Source organism: Salmo salar, chromosome ssa23 (genome assembly GCF_905237065.1).
Source record: "Salmo salar chromosome ssa23, Ssal_v3.1, whole genome shotgun sequence".
NCBI lineage: Eukaryota > Metazoa > Chordata > Actinopteri > Salmoniformes > Salmonidae > Salmo > Salmo salar.
Window position 1 is genome coordinate 34761916 of NC_059464.1, and position 20717 is coordinate 34782632.

General features: G+C 42.4%; 1 protein-coding gene across 2 annotated transcripts; it reads right to left on the reverse strand.

Moving 5' to 3' along the window:
* Nucleotides 1-2150: 2150 nt before the first annotated feature.
* Nucleotides 2151-18882, reverse strand: LOC106584460 (28S ribosomal protein S35, mitochondrial). Of its 2 annotated transcripts, XM_014169817.2 has the most exons (7): nucleotides 18689-18881; nucleotides 18330-18367; nucleotides 15282-15446; nucleotides 15055-15139; nucleotides 12786-12925; nucleotides 4566-4633; nucleotides 2151-4370 (listed from the first exon to the last, which is right to left on the reverse strand). In XM_014169817.2, the coding sequence occupies exons 1-7, from the start codon at nucleotides 18777-18779 to the stop codon at nucleotides 4289-4291; spliced, it is 669 nt and encodes a 222-aa protein (XP_014025292.2). In that variant the 5' UTR covers nucleotides 18780-18881; the 3' UTR covers nucleotides 2151-4288. The 2 variants fall into 2 exon arrangements, with proteins under 2 accessions (XP_014025292.2, XP_045562111.1); XM_045706155.1 differs by lacking the exons at nucleotides 2151-4370; nucleotides 4566-4633 and adding an exon at nucleotides 12207-12622 and having other exon boundaries at nucleotides 18689-18882.
* Nucleotides 18883-20717: the final 1835 nt, after the last annotated feature.

The window sequence follows — 20717 nt, forward strand, 5'->3', positions numbered from 1 at the left end:
CTGGCAAGTCCCTACAGCCTTCCCGGCTCAAAGGGTCCATGTTACCACTACAATCCTTTCCCTCCCTCACCCTGAAAGCTGGACTCCAAACCCTGCATAAACATGGCAGTTTGTAAGCGAGTGGAACAAAAGAGAGCAAGGGAGAAATCTTAAATCTCGTAATCTAGTTTTTAAGAATAGGCTGCTAGCTACAATTATGGTAATCCTCTCTAATGTCTGCCTCTATAAACAGCAGGTATTGAGGGGTGGGGGAACAATGGGTTGTGGCATTCCCTCTGTCTGGACTCACTGCTTACTTACATTGAGGGAGGGTCAGGTTGCCTTAGTGCTAAGAGTGTGCACTGATCATCTATTACGGTAAAATAAATCAAGTTTACTGAATTGAGTTGTTTTAAAGTCAATAATATACGCATAAGGAAGTATTCAAATGCTTTTTCGGCATTAGGCTATAATGCAAATAGCAACTGCTAACAAATATAGGTTTACACTATGCGTACTGCTACTAGTAGTAGGGTACATACATTAAAACCGGTTGCAGAGATCAGACATAATGCCCGTGCAATTAGAAGTGAAGAAAACAATTGGGTTTTGGCGCATGGAGAGATTCCGGTCGTCCTCATCTCGAGGTAGCCTATGTAGTCGTGACACGCCTGAGAAGGGACACTCATAGCTGGCGCAAGCAGTCCGACTTCATTTCTGTCAATCGACCAAGACCAAGTTCAAGAAACCTCGCAGATGCGTCCGAAAATGTTCACGGTCCTCTCTTCAACTTGAATTTTAAAATGATTTGATTACATATTACTACACACGCAATGACTGTTCCATGCAGTTTGATAACAATTACGAGTTTGGTGTACCACACGGAATCGAGGTGTTCACCAACTTCTTACTATACATACTGTTGAATTCGTTGATACCCTGGTATTTTCATCGATAGTGATGAATCTCAGAAGAGGCGCACAGCTTCTGAAGTATTAACAAGAAGCGGTGGCTCAAATGCAGCCGAAACGGTTGCCTTACGAGACATTGTAATTTTACTGTATTTGTTCAGTTTTGCATTTCATCTGCACTGTCCAACACTGGAGAGCTGCATCCTCAGCCACAGATGCTTTATCCTGTACAACATCACGAAAGGTGAGCCTCCATATGATACAATTTAGACACTGGAACTAAGATGTAGGCTACTATAGTAGTGTTTGTTTCTATAATAAAACAAGACAAACAGCTGTTTATTTCTGCTAATAAAACATTTAAAAAGCATAATCATGTACTTATTGAAAACCATTTCTCAAACTCTGTTATAGCTTACATTGAGTGATTGAGATGGTAGCCTATAGGCTTCAGTGAGATGACCCGTCACCTGCTACAGATTGACTGGGGGGTTAGTTTTCTTGTCTCATTTTGGTGTGTCCAGACCTGTTGGTGTTTGGGAAGTACTCTACCTCCAACGTGTGGGTGTCACTGCCTCAGAGTCCCTGGCCTCAGACAAGTGCCAGTTCAACTGACCACCACCCCATAGCCCTGGTTAGAAGCAGGGCAGGATGCCCAGCACCACCATCGCACCCCAGAGTTCTACTCAGGGCACGATTAATTCCCCCTCCACCGTAATGCCCACCTTGGGGACCTATGCCCCCACCACAGCAGCCCCCATACATCACCCAGACCACCCTTGCCTATCCAGGGGTGGTCTGAAAAGACCGGGGACCATTAGTGGTGTAGATAGTTCTGGAACTTATTATTTTCATGTAACTGTATCGCTAACTATATTTGTGTTCTTGGAGAGATGAGATGCATGGAGAATGAATTGAAGCAGTCAAAACTAAGATCAAATTTGCTGTGAGGATTGTGGTTACCGTTGTGAGGTAATAGCTTGAGACTTGGAGTAACTGCTGATGCATTTTGAGGTCACTTGCCTCAAGATTTTAATTTTATTTAAAATAAAAAAAAAATTGGCCCATTGTAGAATGCGTCCTTTCAGTAGGGTGCTTCTCTTTCTCTCCCTGAGCCAGAGGGGAGAAGGGAATGGGGTTGAAGCCATGAAGAAGGTAAGGGGGGGCGGGGGGCTGGTTGGTAATACAGTAAACATCTGTTCAGTAATGTAAAAAGCACTTGTTTAAATAACATTAAGAACTTAGCCCAAATTTCCGAACTTGAGAAAAAGAAAGCTTTTTATTTGTTTTAATATAAAGAGGTACATTTGTCAAATATTTCACAAAAGACAGTTAGACATCAAATGCTGTGTGGTGAAATCAGAGAGGTTGGTCTCTTAACATTGCACCGGTCAACATCAGGGTGTAGAAATTAAATTCTGGTCTTTGTACTACACTACCTTTAACTACACTGTCCCGCGATTGGACCTGAGGTGATAATGCTGCAAAACTGTTCAAGTGGTGAGAAGGGGGCTATGCTTAAAACACAGCCAGTTGCTAAAACTATGCTTAACACAGTCACATGTGACGTCTTCCTGAGCCAAAGTGAGGAGTTTAGGTGTCCTGAATATTGAGTGGATTTACACTGCTACCAGACTGACTCACCTGTTGAACATGCTCAATATAGTGACGATGTGACAGTTAGGGAGTTAGGTCCAGAAGTAGGGAGGCTCTGGCTACGGAGGTTCTACTGGCCAGGGACACAGGACAACTCCCTGGGCCTAAGGTTTAAGGCCAATGTAAAATTGAACACTCGTGATGTGGGTTTTGTAGTCTGGTCCAACTGGCTGGACCTCAACGACCTGTGGAACCGGACTGAAGCGCAGGTGGATACGGACTGATATGCAAACTAAGCTAGTGACGTCCTCTGATGCAGTTGTGGTAGATTGCAGTGTTGTTGTGGAGGCTTCTGTCCCCATGATGGAACATCCCATCCTACATCCAGGACAACACTCCTTGGTATTAGACGGATGCAGCTACTGCAACACTGGACCGGCCTGAGGCTGCAGGGGAAACTCGCTGCTCTGGACTGTGCTAATCCCTGTCTCCCATTCCATGTACCAGAATGCTGCCATTGGCGAGGACATTCTCACCTTTACTGTTAAGGCTGCAAGTTCTACCAACAAAATATAATCTAACACTCTGGTACCCTGCAAACCATGAGCCATTTTGTATTCTACATGAGTCAAATGTAATGGAGTCCATTGTTGTTGTGAAGGGCTGCTGTTCATACAAGGATTTGTACATTGCTAGACATGACACGCCTTCTCCAGTCTCTTGGGGATTGGAGTGCCTCTAGTGCCCAGCAGGGGAGATGGTACAGTACACTACCTGCTGTGCTGTGGTGGACTGTGCTCCGTCACAGTGGAGCACCGGTTTGGATCAACAGCCCACAGTGGAATTAGCAACAGGCCCAGAGAGTCCGTCTCACTGAGTGAATAGATAGAATCACCCAAGCGGCGGCTAACAAGCGGCCTCTTTGTGGGCAAGCGTTACTACCTGAGCACAGCTTCCCCCGACCGGTGGGCTGCACTGTGCCTTCCATTGTGTATGCAAAGGGCAGCAGAAAGTGTTCCGCTTCCCGGCTTGTATGCCATTCCCCAGAGACAAAAAGCCAAGGCTTTTTAACCAGCTAAACCCTGCTGCCTTGGTGAGAGAACTCCCAAAGGCACAACAGGGAGAGCCATTAAGTCCCTTGTGGCTGTACTCATGTGAAAACAGCCTGTGCTGGTGACCCTGACGGTGGATTTCTCAGGTGTTGGTTGGAGTGCTGTGAATAAGTGGCAGATACTGGAGTCTGTTTTCTCCTGTTTAGAGGGGAAACGCCAGGGGTGACAATGCTGCTGTATGCCATCCCTCTGCCTATTCTTCTCATGCATTATATCTCCCCTTATGGCCTTACTCTTTCACACGAAGGGGAGAAATAATGATTCACTTGAATAGTGAATCCCTGAAATGACTTGGATGAAAAGCAACATAAAAGCCTGTAACTCTTTCTATTTCCAAAGCCCTAATGTATATCTAAGCCCTGTACCTGTAGGGATGGTTTAAGGTATCATGCATCTCTTTCCTAGTCCATTAGGGGTCTCTGATGCTCTGCACAGTGATGGCCTTGGCTGCCTGACCATCCGTCCACTCACTGTCTACCTATGGGCTGGCTGGGTGGTGAGGTTAGGCGGAGGATCATGACTACTCAAGCTCTTTGGTTCTGACCAGGGTCACGTTTAGGAGGATGCAACACACTGAACGGAACAGCTAGACATGTCATGAATAGAGCTGGGAATATATTGTACATCTGACCTTTCCATATTCTGCCCTGCTGAGCACCTCTCTGGACTTGACTAGTCAGAGTAGTAGAATTAGACACTTCCCCACGACTCGTGATAGAGGACAGTCAGGAGGTACATGGCGTAGTCATAACTGTGTTGTCTCACAGGGCAGCTGAAGGAGCAAAGGGGAGAAAAGAAAGAAAGACATTACAGAAGATAGTGTTAGTTGAAATAAAGCCTCCATTTAAAAGACATTACTGTAAAGCAACTGTAGTGAAGGACCGACACCTTATTGGTAACAGCACATTGAACAACAGGGGGTGATGCTTGTCAGTGGTGATGGTGAGTGTGTGTCTCTTTGCAGTACCTCTCTCCTACCAGTTTAACCATCTTCTTCCTGGCATGGTCGTCCAAGTTCAGACTGGAGAGCTTCACCTGAGTGGACAAAGACACATCTGACATAATACTCAAACTTATTGGCTTTGGCAAATTGATTCAAATAAAACCATAAACATACCAAAAACAATAGATGCAGTCACCCCTCAATCTGAAATAATATGCACAGTGCCACACTAAATGTTGAAACTCTGCAGCGGTAAATCAGTTCATGTTTAAACTCAAAGTCTACTGAATGGAATATAAATAATGGAAAATGACATGCAGATATGGCTCATGCTGCAGAAAACATTCTTCCCCTTTACAGCTTTGTGACAGCTGAAGTTCATGGAAGAGAAGAAGTGAATAATGAGACATGAAGAGGCTTTTCAGGAGAAGGATTATAGGCTATTCCCTCACATTGTTCCAGCACAATGTCAACCAAAACAAAACCTTAAAAAAGGTCACATTTCTCATTATTGAGACTAAGACCCTTACCCCATTGGTCAAATCCCCTTACTTTCATCAGATTAGTCACATAGTTATTTAAAGAGAGGCCATGCTACTGAGTGATCAGTAAGCCCTTTGCAGATCAGGTGGAAAACAAAAGATTACTGCAGGTCTTAACGGACATCGCGCTGCTTGCTTAGTAAGTACCACTTCCTTCTGATTTGGCTCATACGGACACAAAACACAGGACCTATGCCTTGCAAACACAACCACCCTCCTGAAGCATCTTACAATCAATGTCATGCATTTTCTAAAGCCCTTTTTACAGCAGTTGTCACAAAGTGAAATACAGATACCGAGTCTAAAACCCCAAAGCAATGCAGAAGCAGTGGCTAGGAAAAACTCCCTAGAAAGGCAGGAATCTAGGAAGAAACCAGAGAATATTCACGCCTCGGAGAAGCTAGCTATTTGGCAGCGCAAGTGGGAACACTTCAGGCTTAGGAATGGGTTTCACACGTACTATACATGCATGTACCTCACATGGGAGAGTTTATACACAAGGCTCGCCATATCACATAACAAGTATGTTATAGAAATGTTACATGTACACACGTGTGCATGTTCTACAACTGTGTGTGTGTGTGTGTGTGTGTGAGAGAGAGAGAGAACCGGTTGCCACGTGTGTTGACAGGAAATGCGTGTACATACAGTGGCTTGCAAAAGTATTCAGACCCCTTGGATTTCTTCACTTTTTACTGTGTCACAAAGTGGGATTCAAATTGATTTATCATTTTGTCAACAATCTACACAAAATACTCTGTTAAAGTGGAAGAATGCAATTATGTTTTTAACATGAACAGAAATTAACTAAAATAGTAATTGCATAAGTATTCTGCTTCCTGAGTCAATACATGTTAGAAATGCCTTTGGCATTGTTTACAGCTGTAAATCTTCATGGGTAAGTCTATAAGAGCTTTGCACACCTGGATTGTGCAATATGTTCCCATTATTCTTTAAAAAAAAAAAATCTTCAAGCTCTGTTGGAGATCATGGCTAGACAGGAATTTAAGTCTTGCCATAGATTTTCAAGCAGATTTAAGTCAAAACTAACTTGACCACTCAAGAATTTACTGTCTACTTGGTAAGCAACTCCAGTGTAGATTTGACCTTGTGTTGTAGGTTATTGTCCTGCTGAAATGTGAATTCCTCTCCCAGTCTGTTGTAAAGCAGGTTTTCCTCTAGGATTATGCTTTTTAATCCTTAAAAAATCCCCAGTATGATGATGTCAAGCATACCCATATCATGATGGTACCAACAGGCTTGAAAATGAAGTTACTCAGTGATGTGTTGGATTTACCCCAAACATAAGGCTTTGCATTTAGGCTATGCTGTATATTTTTTGTAGCATTACTTTAGTGCCTTGTTGCATACAAGATGCAAGTTTTGTAATATGCATCTTCTTTTCACTGTGTAATAAATTAAAATGTTAAGAAATCCAAGGGGTCCGAATACTTTTGCAAGGCAATGTATATACAGTGCATTCGGAAAGTATTCAGACCCCTTGACTTTTCCACATTGTTACGTTACAGCCTTATTCTAAAATGTATTAGAATTGTCCCCCCAATCTATACACAATACCACAGAATGACAAAGCAAAAACTGTTTAGAAAATTTGGCAAACTGAAATATCACATTTACATACATTACCGTTCAAAAGTTTGGGGTCACTTAGAAATGTCCTTGTTTGAAAGAAAAGCACATTTCTTGTCCATTAAAATAACATTGAATTGATCAGAAATACAGTGTACACATTGTTAATTAATGTTGTAAATGACTATTGTAGCTGGAAACGTGATTTAAAAAAAATTGAATATCTACATAGGCGTACAGAGGCCCATTATCAGCAACCATCACTCCTGTGTTCCAATGGCACGTTGTGTAAGCTAATCCAAGTGGATCATTTTAAAAGGCTAATTGATCATTAGAAACCCTGTTTGCAATTATGTTAGCACAGCTGAAAACTGTTCTGATTAAAGGAGCAATAAAACTGTCCGTCTTTAGACTAGTTAAGTATCTGGAGCATCAGCCTTTGTGGGTTCGATTACAGGCTCAAAATTGCCAGAAACAAATAACTTCCTTATTGTTCTGAGAAATGAAGGCTATTCCATGGGAGAAATTGCCAAGAAACTGAAGATCTCACAACGCTGTGTACTAGTCCCTTCACTTCTAACCAGAATAGAAAGAGTGGGATGCCCCGGGCAACACCTGACAAGAGGACAAGTACATTAGAGTGTCTAGTTTGAGAAACGGACACTTCACAAGTCCTCAACTGGCAGCTTCATTAAATAGTACCTGCATAACACCAGTCTCAACGTCAACAGTGAAGAGGCAACTCCGGGATGCTGGCCTTCTAGGCAGAGTTCCTCTGTCCAGTGTCTGTGTTCTTTTGCCCATGTTAATCTTTTCTTTTCATTGGCCAGTCTGAGATATGGCTTTTTCTTTGCAACTCTGCCTAGAAGCCCAGCATCCCGGAGTCGCCTCTTCACTGTTGACGTTGAGACTGGTGTTTTGCGGGTACTATTTAATGAAGCTAACAGTTAAGGACTTCTGTTTCTAAAAAACAAGAACATTTCTAAGTGACCCCAAACTTCTGAACAGTAGTGTAAGTATTCAGACCCTTGACTCAGTACATTGTTGAAGCACCTTTGGCAGCGATTACAGTCTCGAGTCTTCTTGGGTATGATGCTACAAGCTTGGCACACCTGTATTTGGGGAGTTTCTCCCATTCTTCTCTGCAGATCAGGTTGGAAGGGGAGCATTGCTGCACAGCTATTTTCAGGTCTCTCCAGAGATGTTTGACCAAGTTCAAGTCCAGGCTCTGGCTGGGCCACTCAACTCCTGCGCTTAGGGTTATTGTCCTGTTGGAAGGTGAACCTTCACCCCCAGTCTGAGGTCCTGAGCGCTCTGGAGCAGGTTTTCATCAAGGATCTCTGTACTTTGCTCCGTTCATATTTACCTCAATCCTGACTAGTCTCCCAGTCCCTGCCGCTGAAAAACAACCCCATAGCATAATGCTGCCAAAACCGTTCACTGAAGGGATGGTGCCAGGTTTCCTGCAGACGTGACGCTTGGCATTTAGGCCAGAGTGTTTAATCTTGGTTTCATCAGACCAGAGAATCTTGTTTCTCAGGGTCTGAGTCCTTTAGATGACTTTTGGCAAACTCCAAGCGGGCTGTCAGGTGCCTTTTTATTGAGGAGTGGCTTCAATCTGGCCACTCTAACATAAAGGCCTGATTGGTGGAGTGCTGCAGAGATGGAAGAACCTTCCAGAAGGACAACCATCTCCACAGAGGAACTCTGGAGCTCTGTCAGTCACCATCAGGTTTTTGGTCACCTCCCTGACCAAGGCACTTCTCCCCGGATTGCCCAGTTTGGCCGAGCGGCCAGCTCTAGGAAGAGTCTTGGTGGTCCCAAATGTATTCCATTTATAAATGGAGGTAACCTTCAATGCAGCAGAAATGTTTTGGTACCCTTCCCCAGATCTGTGCCTTGAAACAATCTTGTCTCTGAGCTCTATAGACAATTCCTTCGACCTCATGGCTTGGTTTCTGCTCTGACATGCACTGTCAACTGTGGGACCTTTATATAGGTGGGTGTGTGCCTTTCCAAATCATGTCCAATCATTTGAATTTACCACAGGTGGCCTCCAATCAAGTTGTAGAAACATCAAGGATGACCAATGGAAACAGGATGCAGCTGAGAGTCTCATATTAAAGAGTCTGAATACTTAGTTGGATAGCAACTAAGAGGGATGCAGGAGTATTATCTTTTGATTCAGATTAGATCATAAAACTTGGAGTTGTGTGGCAAGCCTGAGAACAGAGGGCTGAAATGGTATCAGTCCATTTCGGCTGTATCCTGGACCCTGTAATCCATCTTTGATTCTCATGCTAATCCATTCTCATGGCTAAATAATTCCTGTGTCGAGGTCGTAATCTAAGGGGAAAGTGTCAGTGGAGCAGATGGCTAGCGATTAATCAAAGTTCTTCTAGAGATAACTGTCAATTGTTTTTATGTTCCATGCCTATTACCATTCTCTATTTGTGACAAGTATGTTCATATGATGGAATATTGCAATCATACAGTGAGCGCTATGAAAAAGGTATGTATTGTTTAAGTAAGTACCTTAGAGCAGTGTTTCATAGGCTTAAAAGGAAATATTCACCCATTTTGAATTTTGTGTTTTTGTGCATTGTTTTTATGCAGTAATGTCCTATCGATTCCCTAGGTCATTTCATGTTTATCGGAGGTATTGGCATTAAAGCAGGCAGAAATTCAGTCGGTATGAAGTAGCATTATGATAAAGCCACTCTTACTACACTGGAAGTTAATAGAAATAAGACTTTTAGATTGCGAAATTGTCTATCATACATGTCAGATTTCAATACTGGCCAATGTCAACTCGCGAGGTTGTCTTCTCTCGAATGAGCCATTGATCATATTTTTGCAGTATTCCTACCTCAAGAAATGTGTAATTTAACAGAGGATCTAGCACATTACTCCTATGTCTGCCTCTTCAGTCCAGGGTGCATTGCATGGTGTCATTGCAAATTTCAGAGTCCACTATGGGGCACATCGATCTGCAAGTTGAACATGGTGAGATTGTAGACTCCTAAATTGATAGTGCAGTTTGTTTAAGTGATTTTACAGCTAACAGGCTACTTCACCTGCTGATATTGTCTTTGGTATTATTGTAAACTCAGCAAAAAAAAAGAAACGTCCCCTTTTCAGGACCCTGTCTTTCAAAGATAATTCGTAAAATTCCAAATAATTTCACAGATCATTGTAAAGGGTTTAACACTTTCCCATGCTTGTTCAATGAACCATAAACAATTAATGAACATGCACCTGTGGAACGGACGTTAACACAATAACAGCTTACAGAAGGTAGGCAAATAAGGTCACAGTTATGACAACTTAGGACACTAAAGAGGCCTTTCTACTGACTCTGAAAAACACTAAAAGAAAGATGCCCAGGGACCCTGCTCATCTGCGTGAACGTGCCTTAGGCATGCTGCAAGGAGGCATGAGGACTGCAGATGTGGCCAGGGCAATAAATTGCAATGTCCATACTGTGAGACGCCTAAGACAGCACTACAGGATGGACAGCTGATCGTCCTCGCAGTGGCAGACCACGTGTAACACCTGCACAGGATCGGTACATCAGAACAATACACCTGCGGGACAGGCACAGGATGGCAACAACAACTGCCCGAGTTACACCAGGAACGCACAATCCCTCCATCAGTGCTCAGACTGTCCGCAATAGGCTGAGAAGCTGGACTGAGGGCTTGTAGGCCTGTTGTAGGCAGGTCTTCACCAGACATCACCCGCAACAATGTCGCCTATGGGCACCAACCCACCGTCGCTGGACCAGACAGGACTGGCAAAAAGTGCTCTTCACTGACGAGTCGCGGTTTTGTCTCACCAGTACTGATGGTCGGATCCGCATTTATCGTCGAAGGAATGAGCGTTATACAGAGGCCTGTACTCCGGAGCGGGATTGATTTGGAGGTTGAGGGTCCGTCATGGTCTGGGGCGGTGTGTCACAGCATCATCGGACTAAGCTTGTTGTCATTGCAGGCAATCAACGCTGTGCGTTAAAGGGAAGACATCCTCCTCCCTCATGTGGTACCCTTCCTGCAGGCTCATCCTGACATGACCCTCCAGCATGACAATGCCACCAGCCATACTGCTCGTTCTGTGCGTGATTTCCTGCAAGACAGGAATGTCAGAGTTTTGCCATGGCTAGCGAAGAGCCCGGATCTCAATCCCATTGAGCACGTCTGGGACCTGTTGGATCGGAGGGTGAGGGCCATTCCACCCAGAAATGTCCGGGAACTTCCACCAAGGTCCCTTGGTGGAAGAGTGGGGTAACATCTCACAGCAAGAACTGGCAAATCTGGTGCAGTCCATGAGGAGGAGATGCACTGCAGTACTTAATGCAGCTGGTGGCCACACCAGATACTGACTGTTACTTTTGATTTTGACCCCTTTATTCAGGGACACATTATTCAATTTCTGTTAGTCACATGTCAGTAGAACTTGTTCAGTTTATGTCTCAGTTGTTGAATCTTATGTTCATACAAATATTTACACGTTAAGTTTGCTGAAAATAAACGCAGTTGACAGTGAGAGGACGTTTCTTTTTTTGCTGAGTTTATGTAGCTACGTTTGCTAGCTCGCTAGCCAGCCAGCCCATAGAGCATTGCATTGTGGATTTTGTAGTCAATTTGAGCTGCAACAGATTTCCACAACGATTTTCACGTTTCTACCAACCTTAATATATTTTTATTTAACCTTTATTTAACCAGGAAGGGCTCATTGAGATTTAAAATCTCTTTTTCAAGAGCATCCTGGCCAAGATAGGCAGCACCAAGTCATTACAAAAATTACAGACAAACATGAAAAACTACATCTAGTAAAAACCATAGAATTCACAAGAGTATAACAAAATCAAAAACAGCAAATTAAAAACATTGACAGGTCAGGGAATCAGTATCAAGATCATTCATCAGTGATTTAAAAATACCAATCGGGACAAGTTCTTCCAGTTTAAAAGTATTTTGTAAGGCGTTCCAAGACGATGGCACAGAGTACATAAAAGCCCTTTTACCAAATTCAGTTCGGACATTTGGAACAGTTAGCAGGATAAAGTCCAGCGAACGAAGAGAGTACCCACCACATTTCTGAACAATAAAAATGCCCAAATAAAAAAGGTAGTAAACCCAAAATGGCTTTGTACCAGTGACTGAGGCTACGAGTGACTAGAGAAGGCCAGCCAACCCTGGTATTCAAATTGCAGTGGTGCGTAAGGGTTTTGCAGTTTAAAATAAATCTCAAAGCGCCATGGTAAAGGGTGTCAATTGATCTCAAACACTGAGCGGAAGCATTCATATATAAAATATCCCCATAGTCTAGTAAAGGCATAAATGTAGCTGATACTAGCCTCCTTCTGGCTTCAAAAGAAAAAACAGGCCTTATTCCTAAAATAAAATCCCAATTTCTGCTTCAATTTTTTTGTAAGTTGTTGAATATGCAATTTAAAAGAGAGGCCGTCATCAATTAAAATTCCAAGATATTTAAATGAGGTTACAGTCTCAAGGTCATTGCCCTGACAGGTAATAATAGGTGAAAAGGTTCAGAGGTCTATTTCTTGCGTTAGAAAACACCATTATTTAGTTTTGTCAGTATTGAGGACAAGCTTCAATTGACACAAGCTATGTTGAACAGTATTAAAAGCAGTTTGCAAGTTCTGGAAAGCTTTTGGAAGAGACGAGGCACAACAGTAAATAACAGTATCAGCATAAAAATGAAGTTGCTCATTTTGGACATTTGTCTAAATTATTATAAATGCCAAAATAAAAACATTTGTTCACCAAAAAAATATTGTTCTTAGTGTATTTTAACACTGTAAATTATAGGAATGATTGATTTGGGATGACTTTTCCATTAACATCATAGATCCGGACAATGGAGTAATATCCTGAAAGGTCAACCAGACGTGAGATGACAGCTGTTTAGAGAACCTCTAGATCCCTTCAACACAAAAGAGGATAACCCTGCACTTTATATGGATTTGGTTGAGAAGGTTCAAATACAGGTCAGAGTCAAATTGAACTCTTAGCTAATATTTTAATCTACCTTAAACCCCTGAATCCCAGACCATGTATGCCTACAACACAGGAAGACAGACACTCACTCTGAGGTGGACTATGCGGGCAGATGGGTTTCTGAGGGAGGTGCCAGCAGACACGTAGTCCTTGTTCTTTACTTTGACAGGGAAGTGCTCATCATATTTAGCATCTGTGTCCAGGGCAGAGGGCCACTCTGTGCAGAACGCTGCAGGGAAAGGAGAAACACAGAAAGATAATTAAGTGATAATGCCAGATAAACCGGTGTTTGGAGGATATATTGGCACAGGTGTTAGGCAAACCGTGCCAATATATCCTCCAAACACCGGCTTAGAGGGCATTATCACTTTTATACAATGTGTTACCAATATATTCAAATAATGATTGAAATATTTTCATTAAAAACATTGATTAATTTATTCATACCATCTCATCCTTCCACGAGATATAGTCCGACACAAATCTAGGGTTGCTATGCAAGCCGGCTGGTCGTTTGGTCTATCGGTTCGGTTGCCAGTCTTTTTGTTCTAAATCTATGGAAGTGAACGAGCCATTCATTCTCGATGATGGCTGGCAATGTTTGCTTGCTAGCTAGCCAACTTTGGCTAACACAGTCACGTCAAACAGCGCAGCCAGAATAGCAAAGCAGCTGCATCTGCGTGTGTTTAAGCTGTTTTCTAGTTCAGAGGAACTAGCCAACTAAACAGCTAACACAATCACTTCAAACTGAAGCTGGGATGATGGCAAACTAGCTGCATTTCGTGTTTTTCTATCGACATTTCTTGGTGTGTGCATGCACACTACTGTTCAAAAGTTTGGGGTCACTTATAAATGTCCTTGATTTTTAAAGAAAAGCAAATTTTTTTGTCCATTAAAATAACATCAAATTGATCAGAAATACAGTGTAGACATTGTTAATGTTGTAAATGTCTATTGTAGCTGGAAACGGCTGATCTTTAATGGAATATTTACAAAGTACCCACAAAACACCAGTCTCAACGTCAACAGTGAAGAGGCGACTCTGCAACTCTACCTAGAAGGCCAGCATCCCAAAGAAGAAGCCATATCTCAGACTGGCCAATAAAAAGAAAAAGATTAAGATTGGCAATTTCTCACATGGAATAGCCTTCATTTCTCAGAACAAGAAGAAAGTTTTTTGTTTCTGGCCATTTTGAGCCTATAATTGAACCCACAAATGCTGATGCTCCAGATACTCAACTACTCTAAAGATGGCCAGTTTTATTGCTTCTTTAATAAGAACAACAGTTTTCAGCTGTGCTAACATAATTTCAAAAGGTTTCTAATGATCAATTAGCCTTTTAAAATGATAAACTTGGATTAGCTAACACAACGTGCTATTGGAACACAGGAGTGATGGTTGCTGATAATGGGCCTCTGTACGCTTATGTAGATATTCTATTAAAGATGAAATGTATTTATAAAGCCCTTTTTACATCAGCTGATGTCACAAAGTGCTGTACAGAAACCCAGCCTAAAACCCCAAACAGCAAGCAATGTAGAAGTAGAAGCACGGTGGCTAGGGAAAAAATATTATAATCTACCGTTTCCAGCTACAATAGTCATTTACAACATTAACAATGTCTACACTGTATTTCTGATCAATTTGATGTTATTTTAATGGATGCATTTTTAAAAAAAAGGCCATTTTTAAGTGACCCCAAACTTTTGAACGGTAGTGTATAAAAATGATGCCGATTCATGAGGCGGCAGGTAACCTAGTGGTTAGAGTGTTGGACTAGTAACCGAAAGGTTGCAAGACAGAATCCCCGAGCTGACAAGGTAAAGAACATCTGTTGTTCTGTCCCTGAACAAGGCAGTTAACCCACTGTTCCTAGGCCGTCATTGAAAATAAGAATTTGTTCTTAACTGACTTGCCTAGTTAAATAAAGGTAACATAAAAATAAAAAATGATTTTGACTGGCTGAGAAAATCTGCCAGGCTGTCTGTCTCGTCCTGACACAATCAGAACTATGGGACAGCTGGAGGTCGAATTTCAATATTGAAACAATGTTGCAAATGTCAGAGACAGCAAGGTTAATACAAATTTCCGCTGTTGAAAACCAAACGCTAGTCTAAAAAGAAAAGTGAGATAATATCTAGATGCTTTTTTACAGTGGAGATCTAGTATATAAAATGCCTGGCTGGGCTGATGAGACAGTGGATTGCGCAGTCAGATGGAATAGTGTAAAGGCATTTCAACGTCATACCCTTAGCCGGTGGAATCTTGTGTAATAGACACCGGCTGGAACGCGGTTTTAACCAAATCAACATCCAGGATTAGACCCACCCGTTGTATAATTATTAATTAAATACTACCGCTCAATAAGCACTTTGACTTATGCTTCAGAGCTTCGCAGTGTTTCTTTATGGCTGCTGGAGTTAAATGCAAAAAGTTTGGAATCTGAAACAGACAAAGAGTTTTCATAAATGCCTGTATGATCTGACAGCACAATACAATATATAGCCTTAAATGGTACAAATGATTTCCATCCCAATGCATAATCAAAAGCTCTGACATGTCAGGTTGGAGGTGAGGAACTGACCTTGATGAGCTCTAGGTTGCCCTTCTCCGGAGGCACCCCTCTCTTCACTGGGAAGCCCATGCGGACAGGCAGGGGCACAGAGCCCTGTCTGAAGGGGGCAGCGGTCGGGTACACTGCTGTCCAGTCCTGGTCTACAGGCATCCTATCTGTCCTGGGGTCACCCGCCTGACACACACCATGGAGACAGGGAACAGAGAAAAAGGTGACTAATTAGAGATGTCACAACAACTTCAAAATATAGCTTTATTTCTGTCAATATACAGCTTCGTCTAAAGTTGATAATGCATTCCTCACAATTTGTTTTATTGGTAAATTATCTTGGCTGATTTCATGACATGAGCCTCTACCCATGGACCATAATGTGCTGTAGCCAGAAAGAGTCATGTTGGCGTGCTTGTTGGGTAGTCTATATATTTTCTGTCTTTGTATATTTCCACTTAATTTGTACACTAGAGGGTACTATGTTGGGTCATGGGTCACTGTTCACTTCAGCACACAGGTAGCAATGATGGCTTGTGAAACTAGCACACAAGTGTCTAGAAAGTTGTATTTATTTAGGTGACAAGAAAAGTGTGGATGCCACCCAGGTATGGAGCGCAAACAATTCTCACCTTGGAACTATGATAACGTTATTGACCTATGGTAATTAGCTAACTTGTACGGCTACATCTGCCAGTATGTCATGTTTTTATCTTTACTGCTATAAAATGGGCAACCAAAAGTCTACATTTGGATTAGTTAAGATTGTAACGGGCTAATGTGAAAGTGGTACTGTTTGGCGTTGCACAGAGAATGTTCTACCAACATTAATTTGGCGATACCACCTTCGTTCTTGATTTGGCCAAACGTACAGTATCTTCAAAAACATGTCCATGTCTAGTTGCAGGTGGTTTGTCAGACTTGAAAATGCTCAGTTATTAAAATATTGTTTTTACTTTTAATGTTTTTATGTTCTCGTGTGTGGTCTCGCAAGGGGCTGAGTGCAAGTATTCGTGGGGGGGGGGGGTGTCAGTCAGTGGGCCGAAGGTGGACCGGTGGGGGTTTGGGTCCGGCGGCAACTCTGGACGCGCGCCAGGCCCTTCTCGTGGATCTCCCCAGCCCCACACATTGTAGGTGGGGAGGTCTCCTCTATGCTCACTAGACTTGTGGCGGATACTAAACCCATTGGCCCCGCAGTGATAGGGCATTGCATGGATCTGGCTCATGCCCTACGAAGTGGGAAGAGGTATCTCCAGCTTATCTGGGGAGGGAGGCCTACATCTGATGTGGGTAGTACCATCCACGCCCATTGATTTGCTACGGAACCATAAAACGGACGGAAGAAGCCTAGGTTCCCACTGGGCATGGATCACTGAATGTCAACTTGATGAAATTCAAAGGAGCGTACCCACCTGTCGCAGTCACACTCAAAAATCACCCGTGGGGTGACTGTGACCCCACCTCATGTCAAAGTGAGGAATATTGATGAAGCGCTGGTAAAGGTGGTTCCTATGGTTCTGTCCCAGAGGGCTGACTGGGCAAGCAAATGATTGAAAGGGGATGATTATTATTTTCTGTTGCCGCTAGATACTGTGAGGGGTATTTGGTTCTCAAGCCTATAAGTATTGCGCTGGCTCTTGATGTCAATTGGGTGTAAAAATGTTTTTTTTTAATTTTTAAGTTAGTCTGCTGAAGGTTAGTAGCGGCAACTGATGTCCAGTTTGTAAGACAGAAAAGCCTCTGATGATACCACTGGGCGTTACTCAGGGGCTGGGGGGGGGCAGTAGTCAGGCTGTGGAGGTTGGGGACTTAGTCTATGAGAGGATAAAAGCGTGCGGGTCACCAGGTGCACAGAGCTTGTTTCAGGTATTTAGGTGCACAAGGAGGCCTCCATGAAGGTGGGGGGCACTCCGAGTCCAAGCAGGGGCGGCCGGACTCGGGGCCTGGGGCAGCACTCAGGCCATGGAGGTTGGAGTGGGGACTTAGTCTGTGAGCAGAAAAAAAGTGGGCGAGTCACCAGGAGCACAGAGCCTATAACGGGTTACCAGGTGCACGTGGTTCCTGAGAGCGGGACTATAGATATTTTAGTAATTCCAGGGAGTAAGCTATACTCTAAGGCCAGGGGAGAGGGGTTGGAAGAGTAGGTGTGGAGGCCTGGAGGTCTGTAGTTCCAGGGAGTAAGCTACACACTCAGGCCCAGGGAGAGGGCAGGCAGGCGAGCAGGGAGTGTAGGCCTAGAGGCCAGGAGTCAGAGGTCACCAGGTCAATGTGGGCCTGCCTGGAGGTCAGGAAGGCCCAAGGGAGAAGGCCCAAGTGAACAAGTGTGTGAGTCACACTGTCCTTCAGGGGGGCAGAGTAGGCAAATTCATGTAAAATTGTGTGATATGAAAATGGACACACTAAAGGATGTGCAATGTGTAGGCCCATTGAGTGAACATTCTGAACCTTGTTTGAAGTCAGTATGTCACATGACCAAGGAGCTATTGAAATTTAACATTTTGAATAATTCATGTCAAATCATGTGAGATGAAAATGGACAAACTAAAGGGTGTGCGATATAGAAGGGTAGTCAGTGGACATTCTGAACTTTGTTTGTGGTCAGTAGGTCACATGACCAAAGAGCTATTAAAATAAAATGTAAATAATTTTAAATAGTGCGAGATGTAAATCGACAAAAGAAAAAGTGCGCAGTGTGTCTATGCCACTGGGTTAGCTAGAACCAGTTTTGAAAGTTTTAGGAGTAATGGTTAAAGAGCTATTGAAATTTGAAAAATTAGATTTGTCACTATGTTGACGGTCCCTAACTGCTGTTGGTGGACGTAAGGAAAACTACAGGTGAATATCCGTCGAATATCCAACCTGAAACTGACTTTACCTCTGTACCAAACAGCACCTATCCTGTAACGGCTAATGGAGCATCCATCACATTAGCCCGTTACAATCCGCTAGCTACGCTTGGATTGGAAATTATTTGTTTTGCACACGTTTATGAACATTTGCAAGCCCACCTGTGTTCGAGTGAGTATCATGAACTTTGACTCGTTACAACAAACATTACTTGTTCCTCACCTCTCTCCTTGGTCTTCTGTTGCCTCTGTCAGGAAAGCCTAAAATGTATATTGTGTCAGAAAAACATATCCAACTTCATTGGGCTCCCGAGTAGCGCATCGGTCTAAGGCACTACATCTCAGTGCTAGAGGCATCACTACAGACACACTGGTTCGATTCCAGGCTGGATCACATCCGGCCGTGATTGTAATGATGAATTTGTTCTTAACGGACTTGCCTAGTAAAATAAAGGTTACATTAACTTTTTTTTTTAATTAAGCTAACCATGTTGTCTCTAATTTTCTTAGGAAACAGTTAGACATAATCGGGACCATGTTAGCACGTTCCTCGTCGTGACAGCATATTGCATGTAAACTCACCTTTATTCTGACTAGAATTATTAGTAGACAAGGCCGTCGCGTATGTAGCCCTATAACGGGTTAAGCGCATGAATTCCATAAATGCAACCATTTATTTGTCCTAAGAAGGACAAAATGGATTTGTTCATTGTGTGTGCAGCCAAGTTTGACCATGTAATGTCAACCTATGGCAAGTCGAGAGGGACTGTTTTTTAGCGAAACAGAACGCGCAGACAAGATTGGTATCAGTGCCCCCCTTTGATATAGATAATGAACTGCAATTTGCGAACAGGTGACAGCATTTAGCCAACAAAGGTTTATTATGTATTTCGTAAAATGTAGGCCTATTTTAGAATTTCTTCATCTGTTAGACTACATTTTAAGAGCTCAAATAACATTTAATTGTGTTTATGTAGTTTGAGTACCAGTCTCCTCAGCTAACATTCCACTCTTGTTCATGCCACTCCTTACCAAAGATACTGGCCTTTCAGAAATCTCAATGTTCAATATGTGCTGGATTTACAACGGAGTTGCTTATTGGTTGTTGGATATAACATGACTATTTTCCATGACAACATGTCAAACCTAGAAAATATAATTAGAATGTATAACAACGTCAAAAACAAACATTTACCTGTTAGCTAAACAAGTTGTTGTATTTCGAGGGTTAAAATCAAAACTAAGACGTTTTGTGGTTGGAATTGCAGTATGTATTTAGTTTGAGAATTTAGACATGAGTTGGCAACTTTTGACAGACTGGTTTCATCTCGGGACAAACAGAAAATTGTTAGATAGCATCCGGATACCTACGCGTTCTGTGGAGAAAAAAAATGTGTTCCAATATTTGCATAATCGTTGTGATTGGAGGATAGGTGTGAGGTTTATCGAATAGGATTCATATTTAATCAGAATATTCGTATTTGAAGATGGCAGACTAAAGTCAGTTTCTTTGGCACACGACATGGAGTACAGGGAGTTGATTAGCTGAAGAGACTGGTACCCAGGCTAGTGTTTATGGACTATGTAGGCCATTCAACTGTTAAACTTCGGGATATCCTAGCTCTCATGATCATTATCTAAAAAAGTACGTTTCTGATTGTATCCTTAATGTTACTTGGTTCATCCTTGGTAGACAATACAATTTATTTGCGCCGCTGAGGTCACGTGAGTCAGGTGGATAATGTTGAGCACAAGATGACAGGCTCCAGTGTATTTCAACAGCATCCCTGCCGCCGTGCGCGTACTGCCACCAGCTGTTGCTTTTAGCAAGCACAACACTATCCAGTTCGTGACAGACGTAATTCAGAGACAAGCTGCGAAAGGATAGAAACAACGACCTGAGTTGTTTTTTTCTTCTCATTTCTGTATTCTAATGTTCCCTTTTTCCATGGTGTCCACTGTAATTTACGCACAAACACGTCTTACATCTGGGTACCACTTTGAAGGGAAGATAGGCTAACTGAATGTCCTCAGCTGAAAGGTAAGTTCACTTTTAATTTTTTTACATTAAATGAATTTGGGCTATCTGAAATTATTACTTTATTACAATAAAATATGTTAAGAGTTATATCCCTATAGGATATTTGAAATAACTAATAGCTGAAATGGAAACATCCTAATATTCCATGGCAAATATTTCTGTATTTTGTGTTGTCTGGCAGATACCTTTTTTTGAAAGCTCATCCAACACATCTGATCTGTTAGTTTGATGGCTCAAAACATACATTTATAGGTCGGTTGTCAGTGTCAGTTGTCAGGTAAAGAGAAACATATTGACAGATGTGCTCTAATCATCATTGTTACAGTGGCTCAAATAGCTTCTAATTCACCTCCAAGACCATTTTCAACATCCTCTCACAAATGTGTTTTGCATAAACCATGTTTGGTCCTAAATATTTGAATATTCAAAGTAATAAGATGCTACTATAAGGTTAAGAAGATGATATTCCTATATGGAATGATTGATGATGGATTAACTGAAGGTAACTCCTATGCCCAAGGACTCCAATGCCTGACAGAGTTTTTGTGTGTTTGATGGTTGTCCAGCGTA

Bases quoted from the DNA above. Each gene is read 5' to 3' on its own strand.
- LOC106584460 (XM_014169817.2), bottom strand. From the start codon at position 18,779: ATGGTTGCATTTATGGAATTCATGCGCTTAACCCGTTATAGGGCTACA. The intron at 12,926-15,054 runs GTAGTATTTAAT...CTTTCCCTGCAG, and splicing joins GTCAAAGTGCTTATTGAGCG to CGTTCTGCACAGAGTGGCCC. The intron at 4,371-4,565 runs GTACTGCAAAGA...TTGCTCCTTCAG, and splicing joins GTTAAACTGGTAGGAGAGAG to CTGCCCTGTGAGACAACACA.